The 21,377-nt window shown below is 41.2% G+C and overlaps 1 protein-coding gene and 1 long non-coding RNA gene across 12 annotated transcripts in view; one reads left to right on the top strand and one right to left on the bottom strand.

Annotated features, from left to right (window-relative positions):
• Nucleotides 1–3,552: 3,552 nt before the first annotated feature.
• Nucleotides 3,553–21,377, bottom strand: part of LOC144070657 (uncharacterized) — a 196,255-nt gene continuing 178,430 nt past the window's right edge. The window contains exon 4 of the long non-coding RNA XR_013299422.1: nt 3,553–3,685. This is a non-coding gene — a long non-coding RNA (uncharacterized LOC144070657). The remainder of the gene's footprint in view (nt 3,686–21,377) is intronic.
• Nucleotides 14,983–21,377, top strand: part of celf6 (CUGBP Elav-like family member 6) — a 128,522-nt gene continuing 122,127 nt past the window's right edge. For all 11 annotated transcript variants that reach the window (XM_077595054.1, XM_077595052.1, XM_077595051.1 and 8 more), the window contains exon 1: nt 14,983–15,335. In XM_077595054.1, the coding sequence (XP_077451180.1) occupies nt 15,083–15,335 (253 nt within the window). In that variant the 5' untranslated portion in view covers nt 14,983–15,082. The remainder of the gene's footprint in view (nt 15,336–21,377) is intronic.

Raw genomic sequence — 21,377 nt, 5'->3', positions numbered from 1 at the left:
TTTACACAACTAGCTTCTAGAAAATGCTAACAATGGTAGATTTGCGACACTGTTGCTTTGAATATGCCAAGTATTGTAAACACCTAATCCAATGCAGAATCAGGTGTGTGGAAATGTTTGAGTTTGTCGTTTTCAGGAACCGGCTCAGAGTTTTGGAAAAATTGGACAAATCTTTAAATATTAGGCCAATTCGGAATCTATTGAAAGTGAATGTTCAGTTACTGGAGATATACTTTATACAGCCGGTGTATGTGGATGGACAGATGCTTCACAATATGTGTGTTTGTAAATGGTTCACCTTGTGAAAGGGCAGCCAGGTGTTTTCATGGTGTGTTTGTAAGTGGATTTTTCCTATATTCTCATCTTTACATTGCTCTCCCGTCTTTGTGCTGCCTCATTATTTGTCTGCGGTGTTTTCATTAGATTCCCCAACTAGCAATTAGTGCTCCTCTCCGAAACAGAGGTGAAACTGTGGCACTCAATGCCCCTTGTCTTTATTGCATGGTTAAGTAGCCTTTATGCGGCTTTTAATAACAGCGCCACTATATCTTCCAAAAATATCCACTTCGGCTAACTAGGTTATCGCATTGTTTACTTTGCCACGATGATCGGGTGCTTTTTCACTCTCATTTCCTACCATCTCCACATTCCCCCCTCCTTCTGCGTTTGGGCAGAAAGAGATGCAGAGAGGGAAGTTAATTAGAAAGACGTCCACAGAGGGGAGAAAGAGAGGGGGCGGGGGGCGGTGGCGGTAATGTTAAAGGGCCTCTGCATGGAAACAGATGGGCCAGAATTTATTAACTTGCAGGAACGCTTGAAGGAAGCCGCTGCGACCAGACCAGACGACGGGCCAGTCAGAGTCTGGGCCTGAGCGCTCGCGGGCGGCCGGGTGCAGGTTGGGGCCGTCTGGGTCCCAAAAATAGAACGCCAATTTATCTCTGAATTGTTGCAAATGACCCGTCAGTGCGGAACAATGGATGCAACCCGCCTCACTGGTTGACATCTTTCCGTACGTGGCTTGACAGCCAGACGAGTAATGGACTCTTTATTTGCTTCAAAAGCGAGTTGGCGAATGTGAGGAAACGCTCAAATTTTTTACACACTGTATGTGATACTCAAATAGTAGAAATATACTTGTACAAAAAAAAATACCCCAGAACCTTGGTTTTATTTGGAGATTGACAGGAACTTCTCTAGTCAGTTTTACTGCATCGCCCCATCAAAACACGGTCAAAGTTTTTGCACACTGGAAACAAGTCTTTGTCTGTGTATTTATTTGATGTTTTATGATTATTTTTCAATTGGACTAGCCGGGTGAAACTTACTTTAGCTGCCTCAGCGTTGAAGCTTCTGAGAATGAACTTTTTGTATTGAGTTTGCGTGTTCTGCCTGTTTTTTTTTCAGGATAGTCCATCCACTCACCCAAGTTAGGAGACTTCACGAACCATTTTCTGCACTGCTAGAGCTTTTCACAGTTGACGACAAGCGTAAGGAAAACTCAAGTTTTTAGTAAATGGTAAATATACCGTATTTTCACGACTATAAGGCGCACTTAAGTCTTAAATTTTCTCCAAAATAGACAGGGCGCCTTATAATCCAGTGTGCTTTATATATGGAAAAAAATAAAATGTGTCATTCATTGAGGGTGCGCCTTATAATGTGGTGCGCCTTATAATGCGGTGTGCCTTATAATGCGGTGCGCCTTATAGTTGTGAAAATAATCTAAATGGAAAGTAAGTAAATAGATAGTAATAGTAAAATAGGGAACAGCGGACAAAATAGGCACCTCTTAACGTAACATATTCATGTCCCATTCTCAGCCAAACTACGAAAAAAAGAGTGATTTATTGTACGGAAAATGTGGTAGTTTTAACAAACAGCGTTAGGCTGTTATTTTATTTTATTTTTTTGTACTGCATGCTCTCAGTGTAAGAGTAAACAGCAATCATTTGTGGGTCTATGTTTGCTTACTGGTGTGCGTATCCATTGACTGTATATATTTATAGCAGTTTACTGTCAGTTGTTGCAAAGTTTGGCAGAGCTCCTGCACACGCTCCCTCGACGCTCTTACTGTTTACATTTGGCAGAGTGCTGGAACCATTTAGCGGCACACGCTGGCCTCCTCTCTAAAAATGTGCACTTCTACTTCCCATTTTAACTCCTTTAACTTCCTGTAATTTAGACAGATCCACTTGGTTTTTGTCCAAGCCTTTGCTTTAGTTTTAATTGGACTCGCCTAGCCATTATATGCGAATATGCTAAACAATGAAGAAAGACAGGAGGCATCGTTCTGGAGGGATTAAGAATGCAAAAAATAAAAAGCATGCTATCTTGCAGGAAACTGGCTGCTGCGCTTATAGAACAGTCGAAGGAAAAATACACGGCACACTACAGCCCTTGAAGCACAACAACAACAACCCTCTTAATTGTACTATCTCCAAAACATCATTTTAAGTCAAACTTATTGCCAATTCTGCGTTCGCCTTGGGTTACACATTAGCTCATCACTTCATGAAACACCCAGCGGAGCAATCGGTGTGTAATTTGCTGCCGTAGCAAGGTGTGAGGTGCTGAATTACAACCGTAATTTAGCAACACTCCACCGACGAATGGAGTTCAATGATCTATTATAAAACTATACGTTTGGGCTTGGCACCTTTCATCAGCCGTGGAGGATATGAAGAGAAGTCAAATAAAAATTTCATAAAGAGTGAATTATGGAAAATGAACGCGTTTTATGACTACACGCACGTGAGACTGTGTTTGTCAGAGGAGTTTAACAGCAGTCTTTTTAGAATGGTGACAACCAATGTGTGTGTGAATGTATGTGTAAAATACATTCTTTGGTAGCAAAAACAAACACTTCCTGTCTTTCAAGCTCAATAAAGAGCATATTGGATAGTAGCATACCACTGGGAGGGGAATCTTTTTCGACAAGGAGAAGAAAGCAACAACATTTTTAGGAGGGGAAAAGAGGTAACGTATTTTCCGCACTATAAGGCGCAACTAAAATACCTAAATTTTCTTAAAAGCCCGCAGTGCACCTCATAATCGGGTGCACCTCATATATGGATCGGACGTTTGGTCGCCGGACGTTTGACAACATGACCTAGAGTTTACTGTTGAAACCAGCTCTCAAAATTATATTCATGAGAGAGAGTTTAATATCTAAATATCTACTGTTGAAACCAGCTCTCAAAATTATATTCACCCGGGCGACTAAACGTCCGGCGACCAAATGTCCGGGCGACCAAACGTCCGGCGACCAAACGTCCGGTCACGATATGGATCAATATTGATTAATCATTGTATGAAATTACTACTACCATCTAGTAGTGGATGTATAATACAATCCCCTACTACTACCACCACGGTACCCGGACATTTCGTCGGCGGACATTTCGTCGACGAAATGTTTGGTCACGCACCACCACTACTACTACTACTTCTGCATCTCATAATCTGGTGCACCTTTTAAATGAAACAACTTTCTTGCCAGACTGGTGAACACATCTGCCTCAAGTGAATGGTTGTTTATATTTTGATGACTTACCTTTTGGTTGGCAACCAGTTTAGGTTGGCCCTGCCTCTTGCCCATAGACATCAGTGCTTATATTTTTGAGTACTGCTGCGTTTAAGCCCAAAAACGTCAACGACATCCCTTGGGCCATGATGTGCTTGCCATCTAAAAAAAACAAAAACAAGAAAGGTTTGATGGCCTGTTGACTTGAAATCCATCACGTAAAGTCGAGTGTTTTATTTAAACATAACAGTTGATTTCTTTCGCTTTTAATCATCAGTCGACCAAACAGCTAGTCTCCATGCTGTGCACCAGCACCTCATGTTTTGTCTCCCTGAGATAAAAACAAAACACAACAAAACACAACAGTCAGGCTCCTTAAGCCTTCAGCCCATTTTTTTTGGCCTCACAAGAGATTTTGTCACATTTAAGGTTGTTCGCATCAAATGTTATGGAACATTTATGCTCGCTTCTTCTTTAGCCCTAAACTGTTGCAAAGTGTCAGGGAAGATGTGCAGCACAGCCACCCTCCCCCCTGGGCAGTGTCAGAAACATGCTGTTAATGGGGGTCTTCATGGCACTACAGAGTTGTCACCATAGTCTATTTATACCTTGGCGGGACGAACGCCGCGGCATCCGAAGCTCACGGCGTCGACACACAAACGTTCCGCTGGCCTTAGCGAACGGCTCACAAGCTGCTCGGCTTTTCTCACACGGCACTTCACACAGCCTTAAATAAAGCAACGAGCTGAACACTAAATCTATTTTTCATTAGCTTTTAGCAATGTGCCGTGCGTGTCGTTTGATTCCGTGCTGCAGCTTTTGGCTCCGCTTATCAAAAAGATGAGATAAAACCTTTTTTTTCCCCTTAAACCGCGCAGGCAATGTTTTAGCTTCCACGATTATACTTGGCACTTGGAAACATGTGGAATTGAAAGGACGTTAAAGACTATTAATATTAAAGCAAAAATGTTAACCTTTTAAAGGGCATCCATTAAACTCATTCGCTGCTATTGGCACTGAAACATGAGCATTCACAGTCTGTTCTCCCAATTCCTATGAATTGGACACCTACCGTTGTTCTTAAAGGCAAGCAATCAGTTAAATATTGTAAACCAAAGGAAAAAAAACTTCAGAGGTTCGTTGGGGGCCATCGCCAAAATTTTGGTCATTTTTTTCATTTTAGTTCTATTTTTGTTTTGATTAAGTCATCATTTTATTTACTCCTAAATATAAACATTGATTATAAGAACAACATTTTTATTATTTATCACGATTATATTGACAAACCAACAGCTTGACTTTACGTGACCCAAAATGTGGACACAAGGTCTATAGTATAGAGTCATATGTATTTTTTCATTTTCTGTCTGTTGATTTTTAGGCAATTTTTAGTGAATTCCTGTTGATTTTTTGGGGTAACCAAGTTTAAAGTCAAAACAAGGTGAATGAGAATTTATTGTCAATGTTAAGTGACAATCGTTACAATCGCACTGCATTGTCATGGCGCGATCGGGAAAGGATTAGGACCCAGTCGCGGGGAAGCAGGTGAGGACAAGGCAATTAGCTTCAAAACAACAACTTTAATAACTTAGGAGGGATGGTACAAAACAACGAGGACTTGTGAAACGGAAATGAAACCAAACCGGAAACAGGAGAACAAGTGGTATCGAGGAGAAGGGTAGCATGGCTGCATGGCTATGGAATGGACGCAGGAATTTGCGCAGTATCATGCAGGACGATCCGACAATGACTACCATTTGCGTGGTGCATCAATACCCACATCAGGAGGAAATCACAGATAGTTTGCAGCTGCTCTGACCGGACGGCAAGCCAGGAGGGACAACCGGGCCACTCCTGACAACAATAAGAACTGAATATGAGATGTCAATATGTCAGTAAAAATGTGATATTGGGAAATTAATGGTGCTTTTTGGGAATTTGGGGGAATTGTACGGCTAATAAAAATACTAAGCACATAATGTAAATTTTTCCAACATTCTGAACCATGAACTTTGTTAATCTGTTGTAAAATGAAGGAGAAAAGTGTCTTTTGTTCTATTAAGTGTGCGTCTCTGTATATTTTTATGCAATTATACCAACCTAGTGCATTGACCCACAATTCCCTCATCCCTGTTGTCAGTGTGCAAAAATGCCACCAAGACAAATCTCTCTACATTTCAATTCGCAGTCCACCGGTTTGAAAAACGTTGTACTCATAAAACTGCGTAGCCTGCAAATATGACGCTTTGTGACTATAAAGGCATCGGCAAGGCTCCTGTAGTGGTCCTTTCACTTGCCGTATTTCATTATTGTGTAATGATTATTAGGAAGAGAAAACTGACGCTTCCTCCACTAAAAGAAATAACATGCGGTTTGGAATCCAAGGACGCTGCGGCGTCTCTCCATATTGTGTGACTCTAATTTCATATGAGTAAAAAAAAGAAAAAAAGAAAAAACATCTGTTAAATGATGCCTCTGCAAATTGAAACAGCCATTTTATTGGAATGCTCTGCGAATGTCGGTGACATTGCGCTGATGTTATTGTTGGTAATGGCGAGCTCAGTGGGGTGTTTATTTGAGGAGCGCTTGGCCTGACAGCTCTTGGCAACTGCTCCGTTTCCAAGCTGTTGTTTCCCAGAGTTTGGCCGACGACCAAAAGAATTAAAGGCCTAAGCGTCTGTATATTCAAATAAAGGCCTTGATTACAAGTGCGATTTGTCACCGTGATTAATCCTTGCATGGACTGACTGTAGGAACATGTGCTGTTTATTCCATATGTTTGGGGCAACTCCTTGAAGCCACTTTGTAGTTTGTCCTGGGTAAATTCCACCGACCAAGGGTCAAGTGAAGAAAACTACTACAGTGGTACCTTGACATACGAGTGGCCCGACATACAAGCAATTCGAGATACGAGTAAAATTTCGGGCAAATATTTATCTTGAGATACGAGACAAATTTTGATATACGAGCAGACAGCGGACGTGAAATGCTGCTCATAAGAACATCATAGGCACTGTCTATCTCCCCGCAACTCCGTCGTGTAATGTCTCTCCCCGCAACTCCCTCTTTGTAATGTCTCTGCGAGCACTGGGCGGAGCGTGGCATTTTTTCAGTGTTTTTTCCCCATTGGTCAGTGCGATGGGCGTATATACTACTTCTCGTTGGCAAGTGGTCGTGCGTTACCCTATTGTGAGGACATTTGTGTGCATCATTTGGGGAATATTTTGAAGGGAATACAAACTCAAACAACCCTCGATATTGACTGAAAGTCAGTGTGGAGGCGGGGCAAAAAGAGCCAACCGGGAGAAGAAAGGTATCAAAATGTCAAACAAAATTAGAATTAAGTTTATTGTATCTCGTGGTACCACTGTATAACCAAAGATAAGATAAGATCAAACATAATAAGTAGCAAATGTGTTTAATTGCTGCTTCAAATATGTCTAAAATATGCAATTAAACACAGCAAACAGTAAAATCCCTTACAAAAATAACAATAGCAGAACCAAAGATGGGAGGCATACCTTTGAATAAACCATTTTATGACAAAACTCAAACTTAAACACTATAAAATTCACAACAAACAAAACATATTCAGGAGAACTTCCAAAGTCATAAAACAATCCATGTGGTGCAACTTGTCGGCTTCTATTTCTAACCAGTTTCCCACAAGAAATATCGCAAAGGCTCAAATAGTACCAAGAGCCTTTAAGCTGCACAAGTGATGTCTTAGAATTTTAATAATATCTCTCACACAATTCTAGCTCTGTATCAGATAAAAAAAGAAGAAAATATCATAGTCAAACATTACTCTGTCAGATGCTGGCACTATGATAAACAAAACATGGTTGTAGATAATTACACAAATGTTTTTGTATGAAACGGCTACTTGGGCTCAAAACAAGCAAGTCCCCAAAACTGAAACACAGCAGAATTTAACGCATCCCTGATATATTACCCAACATTCTGCCGAGATGTTCCCATTGTGAGTTGCTTTTTTAATGCTATTATAAAATAGCGTATGCACGTAAGAAACAAACACGTTAAAAGAAAAAAAAGTTATGTGAAGTGAAGTTACAGATGCTGCTTGCAACGCAGCCACGGGTACTTTTCAAATCCGTATCAGGAGAATTGAGGTTGACAGAAAAATGCCATCACTTTTGCAACAACAGCCTCAGGGAGGTGGGATTAGGAGGAGTTTGTGAGCTTCTAAAGGGAAAATACACACACAAACACACAGGCTGGCTCGCCATTGTGTTTAGCTATGTGTTATTTGTCACGTTGCATTATTCAGTATGTATTGCTACTTAAATGTTTTCGATTTTAGTTGGATATTAAGGCATGGGCAATTACCTCGGTGCCGCCGGAGATTCGGAGCTGGACAAAAGTGCTGGGAGAAGAGTCAACGCTTCTGACCAACCATTCCATCGTGGGATAAGATGGAAGAGCTGTCGGCGCTTACCAGCAACGGAGTCGAGGGGCTCTACTCTGCTACTGTTGTCTTCAGCTCCAGACTACTGGGGAACTGTGCGGATAAGCGTGGAAGAGTGACTCTGCATATTCTCTACCTCGGTCACAGTATGCAGAAGTTCCCCATCTTGTGGACGACTTACTGTGTGTGGTTCTAGTTTTTGTCCAACTTTACGTCTTTTGAGTCTGTATCCGTTTTTTGCTACCGCAACCAAAATGGCGCCGTTCAAGTGGCAGCCGGTGGCGGTAGCTCCGTCCACTGTTGCTCATTTTGTGTTTTTGCTGCTTTTCTGTCTTAATGATTTGATTTGGTGATTCTTAATGATCCCATTTACTTTGATTTGCTTTGTACTTTGTGCTTTTACTTTGTTGTTCTGCGGCCTTTGCGACTGTACTGTCTAACTTATAACTATGCCTTTTCTTGCTACTGTCACAATGAAATTTCCCGAATACGGGATGAATAAAGTTATCCAATCTAATCACGGTAGTTACATTTTCCCTACTTCGGTGGTTCACAAAGTGTAGTAAAAGTACCATCAGTGGTACGCGGGCACCCTCTAATGTGGCTGAATTAAATGTTTATAATGAACCTTTTAGACCAGACAAGTGAGCTTAATCACTTTGGGAAAATTTTGGTATGTATATTTTAGGGATATGTACACATGTATCCTCTGAGACTGAGTGTTGATTCTTTGTCTCAGGGCTGATTATTTAATTAATGATGAAACGTTAGCTCAAATGAATACCAAATAGTAGCTAGTTTTCCATTATTCATGGATGGATCCGAAGACAATTTGTCAGGTGTATTCGGGCGATATATAAACATAAATTTTGTATGACATTTTTTTGTTTGCTTTTAGGCTCATTAATAACAACAAAACGTTATCTCAAATTCATCATGTCTGGGCGGTCGTAGATCATGCGACTTGTTTTAATCAGAGTGGAATTCCGCTGTATTCAACTTAAACAACAAAAGATACCCATTTAATATTTAAGAACCATTCATTCATTTTTTTTGAACTGCTTATCCTTAAGGGCGCGGGGGTGCCGGAACCTATCCCAACCAACGACGGGCAGTTGGCAGGGAACATCCTGAATTTGCCAGCCAATCGGAGAGCACAATAGGACAAAACCCATTCATACTCACACTTATACGTAGGGGCAATTTAGAGTGTTCAATCAGCCTACCATGCATGTTCTTGAGATGTGTCGTCGGCTGCTCTCTGCCCTCACTGGAAGACATTGCCAGCCCTCGTTACCTCAGGAGAGCCAGGACCATCATCGGGGACCCATACCACCCTGGTCACAATCTGTTCCAGCTGCTGCCCTCTGGGAGACACTGTAGGTCCCACAAAGTACGGACAAATAGGCTTAAGGACAGTTTTTTCCCCACATCCATTAGAACTCTAAACTTACGGCAACACAACACACAATCCCTTCTGTGTCATAACTAATGCAGGTGTCTCAAACCGATTCCGCCGAGGGCCGCAGTGGGTCCTGGTTTTTGTTCCAACCGATCCAGTGCCGACATTTTAACCAATCAGGTGTCTTCTAAAATAAGTAGCACCTGGCTGCAATCAACTGATTAACTGATTACACTTCCAAAAGGTATCTTCTTGTTGAATTGGAATGAAAACCTGCACCCACTGCGGCCCTTTGAGGACCGGTTTGAGGCCACTGAACTAATGTGAGGTAATATGAAAAGATGTTTGGGTGGTGATCTGCCTCCTACTGGCTGACTGAAGGTAAGTGAAAGACAGTGAGAGGTAAGTGAGCCCCTCAGGGGGGTGATGCGATGTATCCATAACGGCAGAATGCCAAATTACGAGTCCGAAACTATCACTTATTTAGGTCTTTTAAAACGCACCTTATGGAGAACCACTACCAATTTCGTCATACGCAGTTTCTGGGTGTGATGACAATTAGGCTTTTGTTGTTGATGATGACGACAGGGCCTATGTCCGATTATTATTTTTATGTGGGAGGAAACTGGAGTACCCGGAGAAAACGCACTCAGGCTCAGGGCAAACATGCAAATGCCACACAGGAAGTTCGGAACTCACGGGTGATTGAACCCTCCATTTCACAACCATTAGGCGGACGTGCAAACCACTAATTCAGCTCCTTTTAAAGACCCAACACAAACATATTTGAGCTCACTGCCTGTTATTGACAACATTTGACCTGAAATTCATTCAAAGTCGTAGGACTGGCAGTGAACGCTCATATTTTTTATGCTATTGGCGGCGTGAAACTTCCAATCTAGTCTGACTGGGAAAGCCTTGCCGTCAGATCTTCCTGTCACAATGACGGCCAACGAGCTAACGTTGGCCTTGACGGTGGTACTCCGGCAGCCGTGATTATGCTGCTTGCTGTAAAATATTTGAAAACCACAGCCTTACTCAAGTCAAAACAGAAGAAAAAAAACGACCTCCAAACTCCCAACACCACAACTGATCAATGTATGAAAGGAAAACAAAATCCTAGTCAGGAGCAGCATAAAACATGACCGCGTGTATGTCTCTGCATATCTAAATCCAAGCGCCAACAATGAGTGAGAGGAGATACTTATGCACATTTGTATTTTGGGAATTCATTAGCATCCAGGAAAAGTATGTCTCACTGCGATCCGCTGACCTCTCATTTGTTTTATTTTCCATTTCATTTATTACCCACATCACAATCACGAGGCCGTAATTATTCACCGGAACGTGAACAACACAGCACACAGAGCATCCAAATAATCCAAACAACAATGAAACTCAAGTTAATTTATGAAAGCACGGTCCCGCGTGCCCCCACGGCCCGCCTCGAGCAAAAATGACGCATTTTTAAAATGGTTTGGGTTGCAAATGATGGTGTCTGAGTGAGAAGTTATACATCTAGTCATGCATGTGCAATGGAAACGTAGCCTCGCTCCCCCCAGGCTATGAGATTTTGGGGCCCTTCTGTTACCACACTCACATTTCCACACCGAAACTATTGTCACACCTCATAGTGCCTGCGCCGTGAATATCAATTATTGCTCCCCCTTTCGAACCCAGGGCCAGTGGAAAAATGTTCATGCGTGACGAGGCACCACCTGGCACCCCAGCGCCGCATTTCCACTGTGTAATGAAAACAGGGTATAAAGGAATTGTGCGTGGCACTAAAAGCATATATTGTGACATTACAATAAGTCACCTTGACAGCACTGTGAGTGATTCTATTAATAAGAACAGCAGAGTTTTGCATTTTGCCAAAAATCATTTTTGCCTATGAGGCTGGGAGCTAATGGCCGAATGGAACTTTTCCATCCAGTGCGAAATTGAGTGACACATGGCTCCGGGGATTTCTTTTTTTTCTCTCTCCATGTCAAATTCATACAAGAACTCTGAGTACTCTTTTGAAGCTGAAAAGCGGAAGAATTGGCAGGGAAAAAAGCACCGGCGGTCCGTGAATTTCCTACCGACGCCTTCAGCTGTCTGAATCAATCCAACCCTCAAAAAGTATTTTATGGCTATAAAAAATCTACTGCAGCTACAGCTGCGACACATTAAAAATCATCAATAATAACCTCATACAATTGAAATATTGTTTAGGAATATAGCCATATTTTACTCACCAAAAATCCTTTTTAACTGTACACAATATCCATCCTCCTTTCTTTCTTCCTTCTTTTCTATTGCCATTGAAGCTAATACTGAAAGTCGAGCCTGTCCTGTTGTATTTCTGGCATACGTTTTTCTTCGATTTAGTGCTGAAAATGTTCATTCCTGGTTGTGCAGGCTTCGGAGTTGTCCGACCTTTCTTAATGATGTCCAGCTTTTTTTTCTTGAAAAGTCCATCTTGAAAATGGCTTTGACAATAAGTAAATCTGCAAACAAATCCATTTCTTCTCCTTCAGCCATTGCGGGTTGTCAAAACCGCTATTGAATCAACACAACGATATGTATTGCTTGTGCAGCTCGCTCCATATACAGTTTGGTAGCTCTGGCTAGTCCACTCTATCACTGGCCAATCATAGTTGGGGAAAGCGATAACGTATCCCTACGCCTGCGAGAAGGCATTGTGGTGTCGCCAACTCGAAATCTGATTGGTTAAAGCAACAGCTTTATCGACGCTTGCTTTATGCACCCTGGCAACAAATAGCTGAAATGTGATTGGTTAGATGCTTAAATATGAGAACACACATCTGGAAGCAGCACAACCAGGGGAAAAATCAATGAAAGGAAGCTGACAGACAATTTGGAATTATTAAATAATTATTCATGGACAAAACATAATTAACATCAGTCTGTGATTCAGATATTTTTTTAGGCCAGCAGAGAAGGCCTTGCAGGCCCTGACGGTCCACCACTGGAGAAAAGAAGCCAAGAAAGAGAAGAAGACATGCTTACTCATGACACTAACACGCCAGCCACCATTGATGAGCAAACCTGCGACTTCAAAGTCTTCAGAGCTACCAGGGCAAACCATACCGGGGCAGGGAGACAAGAAAAACGTAATATACGTTGAAGACAAAAGGCGAAAAACAAGCGCTGATGTTGTTATTGAAGATGCTCTACCAAGACATAATTGCTTAGAAAATGAAAACATTTTCATAACAAAGCCATGGCCAGATGTTAGTGTCGCTCTGAGAATACCATCATCCCAAATGACTGCTCAGATTGGCAGTTGACACTCGCACATACAAACACACACGCTGGATTTCTTCAACACCAAACACGAATTGTTAAGTGACCTTGATTGGATTACAAAAGCATTTTTCTTCATAAACATGACGGTACGTACGGTTAACCAAACGGCAGTTAGTGGACATATGGAAATCAAGACCCAAATACAGCTCAGAACCTTATAGATTTATACTGACTGCTTTCAGACGTGAAAAGACAGTGGCAAATAATTAGAAATGTTTTCTATTACCGTATTTTCACGACTATAAGGCGCACATAAGTCTTAAATTTTCTCCAAAATAGACAGGGCACCTTATAATCCAGTGCGCTTTATATATGGACCAATACTAAAATTGATATCACGATAAAATGAAATAAATCAGTCGATAGGGTACACCATCCTCTACAGCTCTCACAACTACAGCAAGCAGCCCCCGACTCTACTATTTTCCCGTAGAAAAAGTACTGCGCAGTGACTGCTGGGGTATATAGTTCTTTTCAATACAAAAAAACAAAATGACAAAAACAGCAAAAATCCTCAAAGTAGCACAACAATTGAACAAAAGTCATAAACAAACAATCATATGAAAAAAAACAAGTTTTCTGTCTCCAAACAAATTTTCAGGGATAATATTTTATGTATCCCATCCTTTCTTTTTGCTCAAGGTAACACGCTTGACGGTGATTTGTTGTCTTGAACAGATCATTTACCAAATGATGACAAATTGATTTTCCACAATGTCACTATAAGAAAAATATGCAGTTGTCTGTGCCTATACAAATGACACAAAGTAGACGGACAAACAAACTCAAGGATATTCAAACAACACGTGTCTGCGCTTTGCAAGCCACCACGCAGCTCTCATTAGCAGCGTTCTTAATTGACTTGCGACATGCAATCAATTATTGATACATGATCCGACGCCATCGCATCTATCGTAATTACCCATATCAGCGTGGGGGCTTCTCTGCCCTTGTATTGACGTCGCATCCCCGACTGTGCTAATTATGAAGTCCCCCCCATGTGTGGCTCACACACTGACACTGACGGGTCACATGCTTGTGTATAGCGCTCACCAAATGTATCACTTCGTGTCATTGTTATCGATGATATTCGAACAAAAGTTAAGATTGGATTTGAATCATGAACACAAAGCAGAAGGGAGAAGCATATGGATAGTGGACCCCCCAAAAACTATCAATAGACTCAAACTGTGACCACCACAGATTTATAACGTTGTGCAAAGAATTAGCGTAAAGTTTCAGACGGCGATAACTGTTCTACACAAATATAAAATGATAGAATGAATAAAATTATTGGGGGTTTTGGACAGTGAAGTTGTGACCTCTGTTCAGTGGTATCCACACTCGCATCAGGTTATTGTGTGGTAGCATGGCGGAGTGTTCCTGTCCTAATCTGATCCGTTTTATCTGCAAACCCTCAAGGAATGTTATTTAAGAGCTGACCTTGACTCCCGAAGAGGTCCGAACACATCTGTCTCCCCCTGTGGGGGTAAGCGTTTGAATTGGTGTGCACATGACCTTTGTCTTTATGTATTTATTTATTTATAAAATATATTTTTAGGGGCCGTCCAAGGCTGCTCGGTTGTGAATCAGTCAGCTGGTCAATGGGAAATTGATACATTTTTGGCTTCAAAATGTCACATTAAAAAAACATGAGCATTATTAGTGACTATTGTGAATTATAGAGGTTGAGTCATTTTTTCAAAATTTAGAAAAGTCGGTGTCAAAGACAAATTGAAGTTGATCAAACGTCAAATTATGAAAAACACAATTGCAATGAAAAAAACAGTGTGAGAAAGTTTTAATTCGCTCATTAAAAAAAATCTAAATCGTGGAAGACTTGCTTGTTGCAATTTGCATGATTTGTACTCAGTAATTATTTTATATTGACTTTACCCTTAATAGTTAATCTCTCTGAAAATTACTTAATAGATTTTCAATCATACTATTTTATACCGTATTACATGTGTTACATACACACACAAAAAGAAAACCCATTCACGTTTGATACAGAATATCCAGTTCTGTATAGTAGTAGTAGTTCAAACTACTACTGTTTGTCTTCTGCTGTGAGACCGCGCCCCCTGTAATTCCCCCCGCTCTCCCATTGGCTCAGTGGGCGGTCGCCCGTTATATGCAAATGAGACGGTGGGTGGCCGCGTTGTTTGTAAAAGTGACGTTAGGAAAAAAGGACAAGGAAGAGTAGGACAGGGAAGGGAGTTTGACCATAAAAAATAAAAATAAATGTAAAAATAAGAAATAAAAAGGGAGGGGAGGGGAGGCAGGGCACGACGCGAGCGAGCGAGAGGGGGAGAGAGAGAGCGAGAGAGCGTGAGAGAGAGAGAGGTGGTGTGAGAGAGAGAGAGATAGAGAGAGAGAGAGCCGAGCCCCGCCGGCGGCCCATTGAGGAAAGATGGCCACAGTCAGTGCAAACGGAGTGCTGCGGGAGAATGGATTCAGCACCACGGACAGCGGCGGCAGGATGAACGGGCTCGGCCTCGGTACTCAGAACACCATCCCAATGAAGGACCACGACGCCATCAAGCTCTTCATCGGCCAGATCCCCCGCAACCTGGAGGAGAAAGACCTCAAACCGCTCTTTGAGGAATTCGGCAAGATTTACGAACTCACGGTACTGAAAGACAGGTTTACCGGAATGCATAAAGGTTGGTTTCTAACCGCTTTTTACTTGTTTGTTATCCTTGGCGTAAGTGTACCTGGTGTTGTTTTTCTTCTTTTTTGGATGCGTGGGTGGTTTGAAAGGGGGTTTGAGGGGGGTGGGGTTGGACCGAACTATTTAACACGTGCGTGTGGTTTGGAGCGTTGATGGCACGAGCACGTGAAGACGACTACTACACGCCTTTGTGCCTGTGTGTATGTGTGTGTGTGTGTGTGTGTGTGTGTGTGTGTGTTTACATTCATAATCACGAGAGTGGAAGGGGTGGGGGGTCTTTGGGGGCGCTGAGAGGCTCAGTACACGCTAAATAAAGTCAAAAATGGAAAGGGAGAAACTTTGGGAGCAAGCGTCCCATAGGCTATTTTTAAAACGAATGTACAAAAACAATGACCCCAGAATTGCGTGGTGAACTTTCAGTGATGGTGACCCCCCCCCCCCCCCCCCCCCACTTTTTTTTACATGCTCAGGTGAAGAATATAATGATCAAAATGTAGAATGCAGAAAAATAATTGTGTTTTCACTTTTTTTTAGCTTCACCATTTGTGTGGTGCTTGGAAAAATGACAGACAAAAAAGTAATATCCACCTTCACCCACACGTCTGGTCGATCAGACCCCGTTTAAGAGATAATATTTCATCATTTAGTGACAGGAGGTATGTAATTGCATCAAAGTGGATAGTAGAGGCATTTATTAGAAAGGGAAATATATTTACAAAAAAAAGAGCAGCATTTATTCACTTGTAAAGGCTGAACACTGCTGAAAAATCATTTTCTAGATGAATGCCATAACTCATCGGCTGCCATTGCTAGGGATAGACGTCCAATCCATTTTCACCGGGAGAGACTATCAGAACTTATATTTTCTGGCAGCGTTCAAAACGTATTGGACGTCTATCTTTGAAAGATGAACATTCACAGCCACACCTCCCAGTTTAAATGAATTGGACGTCTATTGTTATCAATGGCAGGCAATGCATCACCATATTGAAAAATCAAGACCACTACTTATTCATTTATCGGTGATACAAATGCACGTCTGTTTTGGTGACAGCAAAGTTCAAATGGAATGACTTTTCACTTTGTTTGAATTTTTCATCTGAACACGTCAATTATAACATTCTCTACCATGACCTTTGCATCTATATGGGCTGTTGCATTTTTTGGGGGGTCACCAAGTGGTATAGGGGCCACTATTTGGGGAATTTTTTCAGTGTTCAGATTGTTCTGCAGGCTTGTGCTGCGTGGGCAGACTTGCAGTCAATCGGTAGAAAAGGAAAACACTGGCAATGCGCAGTCTTCACCGTAATCACCTCCTAATTACGATGACAAGCTGCTGATTACGCACAGATCGATCACTTCTTAATGATAACCAAAATGCGAGGGTGCGAGACTTTTTCAGAACAAGGGGAGCCATTAAATCCAAAGTCCATTAGGTGGAACTTTAATTGCTTTCTGCACTTTTCCATGTTCAATGCACATTTTCTATACAGATAAATGAAATGAATGTATTTTCCTGACACTAATAAATCTAGTTGCCACTGTAGATTTTTTTTCCTGTTTAAGGCGAAATAATTATTGCAACATTTCTCTTTTCATGCATTTCTACACTGGTATGAGTCTCCACGTAGTTGTTAAAATAGTATAAAAATACAATGTTCATATTACTTCGAATTACATACAAGGTTATTTCTTTATTTTTGGAAATTAGACTATTGGAATTCACATAGATACATATTTTTTTTTCCCAGCCTAATCAATAGTTTGCTCACTAGCTGAGAGAAATTGCATGGTCTTCTCGCAAGCTGTAGTTTAATTGCCCTAAGATGGTTACTTGTCAATCATTTCCACATTAGTATTGGTGTTAACATTCCCAAATATTCCCCTCAGTCCAAGCAGTCAAATTATGTTTGATATGTACGTCGGCGGGCTACAGTTCATGATCTTATTGATCGCATCGAGATGAGTTCAGCTCAAGCAGCCTTGAAAAGTGCCCCCAGCCACCCCCCCACCGACTCCCACTCCCCTCCCTGCGTCACCTGTTCCTTCTGCACTCTGCATCTTTTCCCGCCATGATCGATTAAAACAATATCTCCCATTGCCGTTGTTTACGTCCCGTCCTCGGCACGCCTGAATGTCAACACCGAGGAGGTATGAGGTTCAACTGGGAAAGAGAGGGATAATCCTGTTCTGAAGACGGACCTAAGTTTGGAGCCTCGCCTAACCGCTCCAGGGCAGGCGTTCATTCCTGCTGGTCCGGCTAGTGTGAGATTGAAAGTCACTTTGTGTGCAGTTTTAATAAGATTTCACCAAGGCATTACAGGGATGAGTTTTTTTTTTCTTCCCCCCCCATGTAACATGTGTTCATGTGCTAGAGCGGACCCGAGCGGAATGCAAGAAATGGGATTAGTGTCATTAAGGAAAACCAAAGTAGGTGAAGTAAATTTGGAGCTGTGTCGCCTCAAGGGTGGGGCGTCCGCTCAGGGACGGAAAAATCCTTACTGGATAAAAGCTATTCCACTTGTGGAATATGGATTAAGAACTTGTGTAGTGTAGTACGTTTCCTGATTATAAAAATATGAAGCAGATTTTTTCAGTTGATTTAAAGGAAAGCCTGCAACCTCGACAGTTATGGTCACCTGATTGGCCAGATTTTTCTTTAAATAAATGATAGAAAATGCAAGCTTTTGAATAGAGAGTGCAATACAGTACTGAATATATCGTCTTTTATAAATACTATATGCTGTATTTGTTCTCTTTTGAAATGTTACCGTGCCCAAAATTCTGTGGCCATGGCAACCGTCTCACTCCAATGCCCCGTGTTGTACCACTGATTTATTCAAGAGATTGTTGAGTTTTGGAGATGTTCTTTTCTTTTTACCAGTGCCTGCGTACTACATAGTTGGCAACAACCATGACCAACAAGGAACCTCAATTAAAGAGGCCGTGCAAATGCAAATGCAGACGAGCCAGTCGCTAATTTAAGGGCTTTTTTTTAACAAGCTGAACATTTATGCTACTTAGACATAAAAATTATAATTTTACAACTCGGATATACTTTTTTTTCCTGTTTTGGTACAAACACTGGATCTCAAATATGACGAGATTGGAACATCCATGCAAATGATGAACCCAATAGGAATACATTTGTATATACCACAGGTGTCAAAGTGGCGGTCCGGGGGCCAAATCTGGCCCACCACATCATTTTGTGTGGCCCAGGAAAGTAAATCATGAGGGCCGATTTTGTGTTTTAGGATCAAATTAAAATGAAGAGTATAGATGTATATTAAATTTCCAGATTTTCCCCCTTTTAAATCAATAATTGTAATTTTTTAATCAATTTTTTTTCTGTGTATTTAGTTCAAAAATCATTTTGTAAAATCTAAAAATATAAAAAAAGCTAAATTAAACATTGTTTTAGATATATAAAAACTGAATATTCAGGGCTTTTAATCCAGTTCTTTTAATCCATTTATTAAAAAAAATCTAAATATTACATCTAAAATGGTCCGGCCCGCATGAAATCAAGTAAACGTTAATGTGGCCCGCGAACCAACCCGAGTTTGACACCCTTGATCCATGCAAATGATGAACCCAATAGGAATACATTTGTATATACTATGATCAACTATTCATTTTTATATGTAACTGTACTTTTAAAAAAAAGTTTTTCAGCTGAGTGCAGGTTTACAACTGAAGTTAAAATAATAATTTACGAGTGCGAGTGTGATAATCAGGTAGCAGCAAAAACCTCATTTGTGGGTGTTGGGGGGGCTTCACACTATAAGGTGAACAGACCAGTTTGCGTTATTTAACATCCATCATTTTGGCCTGGCACTACATTATCATAACACTTAGTGTCAAAGATGGAGCCTGTGTACGCCGCTCAGACATGCTGAATGATGGCGGGGGGCAAATCCTTTGCTTGAGTAGTGTTATTTATCAATCCGTCCGCGATGCTGAGAGGAGACGCACCGCACAGCACAGGAGAAGCGGCTACAAAGAGAACCTAAATGTCCTCATCCATTGTGTGCTCATAGGAGGGTCCGTCCGTGCCTGATAGAAATAGAACAAGAACCTGACATAAAACCCTCATAGGCGTTCCAGAGCCTTCGATTAATAAAATATGGCCTTTCAGAAAAAAAAAAAAAGATGACACCGAATGTTTTGTTCGTGCTACTGTTCAGTTTGGATGTTGACAGACGCTAAAGCCAGAAGCGTGATGATTGACGGGTCATGTATATGTTGCAGTCAAGTGAACTGTGTATGAACCAGACAGCTCGCAACGCCTGGAACAGATTGTTCTCGACTGAGAGATGTAAAGACACTGCGAGCGAGGCGTCACCGTCTAGATCTTGGCGGCCGTGACTCAGCCTGTGCCATTTGGATAAAATACAGTTATTTAATATACAGGGTGTAAGACAGTGAAGCACTAACAGTAGGTTTTAACAATAGTAGTCTAGTGCTCGGTACATGCTGCTGACATTCGTGCAGCTCATGCTGGCTTGATTCCTGGTCCCTGTACTCAGCTATTGCTGGTCTCCAGCCTAAAAAAATAGGTCAGGTGCATCGAAAAGGGCATGCGGTGTAAAACTTGAAAAATGGTGTGACTGACTCACTACGGCAGCTCCTGATGGGATACGATGGAAGTCACAACAATTGCAACCATCAGTAAAACAGATGTCTATTAAACTAAAACGTGCTCTCTCCTACATGCTGTTATGACAAGATTCTTTTATAATATCTCAATCGTCTGTAAAATAATAGTAATTCACTCCACTAGTCCAAAAAGATGCCAAAATGACAAGGAAAAAGGCAGAAAAGGAAGAGAAAAGTCACATTTGTTCAGTGGTGGTCCGTGCATTTTCTTGTAGTGCCTTCAACAGGTAAAATCCACTTCCTAGCAGTATTTAATTATTAAATACAAATACTGGAGCTTTTTAGACATCAGAACCGGCCCGGAGTATCATTTCCCCGGGAAAAAGACGAAACGGAGAAAATTGCACTAAAATGGGGTAAAATCCACTTCCTAGCAGCATTTAGTGATTAAATACAAACACTGGAGCTTTTCAGATATCAGAACTTGGCCCACAATTGAAATATTATTTAGGAATATAGCCATATTCTACTCACCAAAAATCCTTTTAACTGTACACAATATCCATCCTCCTTTCTTTCTTCCTTCTTTTCTATCGCCATCAAAGCTAATGCTGAAAGTCGAGCCTGTCCTGTTGTATTTCTGGCATAGTCCGTCTTGAAAATGGCTTTAAATCAACACAACAATATATTTGCTTGTGCAGCCCGCTCCAAATACAATTTGGTAGCTCTGGCTAATGACTAGCCTCATAGTTGGTGAAAGCGATGACGTATCCCTACGCCTGCGACAAGGCATTGTGGTGTTGCCAACTCGAAATCTGATTGGTTAAAGCAACAGTCTTATCGACGCTTGTTTAATGCAGCAGAGCCTGCAGAACTGATTGTGAAGGCCTTGAGGCAGATTTCTGACCCTGGCAACAAATAATGGCTGAAATGTGATTGGTTAAATGCTTCAATATGAAAACACACATCTGGAAGCAGTGCAACCAGAGGGAAAAGCAATGAAAGGACCCTAACAGACAATTTGGAATTATTTAATAAGTATTGATGGACAAAATCTAATATATGATTAAGATATTTCTTAGGCCAGCAGAGAAGGCCATGAAGGCCCTGACGACCCACCACTGCATTTGTTGTATGTACAGTGGAAAAACTACTATTCATAGTATCTAGTTTTTTAATGTACACTATTTTCCTTTTGAACTTATTCTATATTTTTCTTGATTAGACCCTCAATCATAGAATCTACACATTTTATCATTCTTGGAGGTCAGACAAGTATAGACAAGTGGCCGCTTTCATGAAGATATTAAAAAAAAACTATTTGAAAAAAGAACACTTTTTAATATGATTCCCACGGGTTCTTCCAACATTAACTTCTCCTTGAGATTTTTCACATTTACTAACTTGACAAAAGTGTGCTGCCAAACCATAA

This window comes from Stigmatopora argus, chromosome 2 (assembly GCF_051989625.1).
Source record: "Stigmatopora argus isolate UIUO_Sarg chromosome 2, RoL_Sarg_1.0, whole genome shotgun sequence".
NCBI lineage: Eukaryota > Metazoa > Chordata > Actinopteri > Syngnathiformes > Syngnathidae > Stigmatopora > Stigmatopora argus.
The sequence above is the reverse complement of the archived record's forward strand: the minus strand, read 5'-3'. Positions and strand labels throughout refer to the sequence as shown.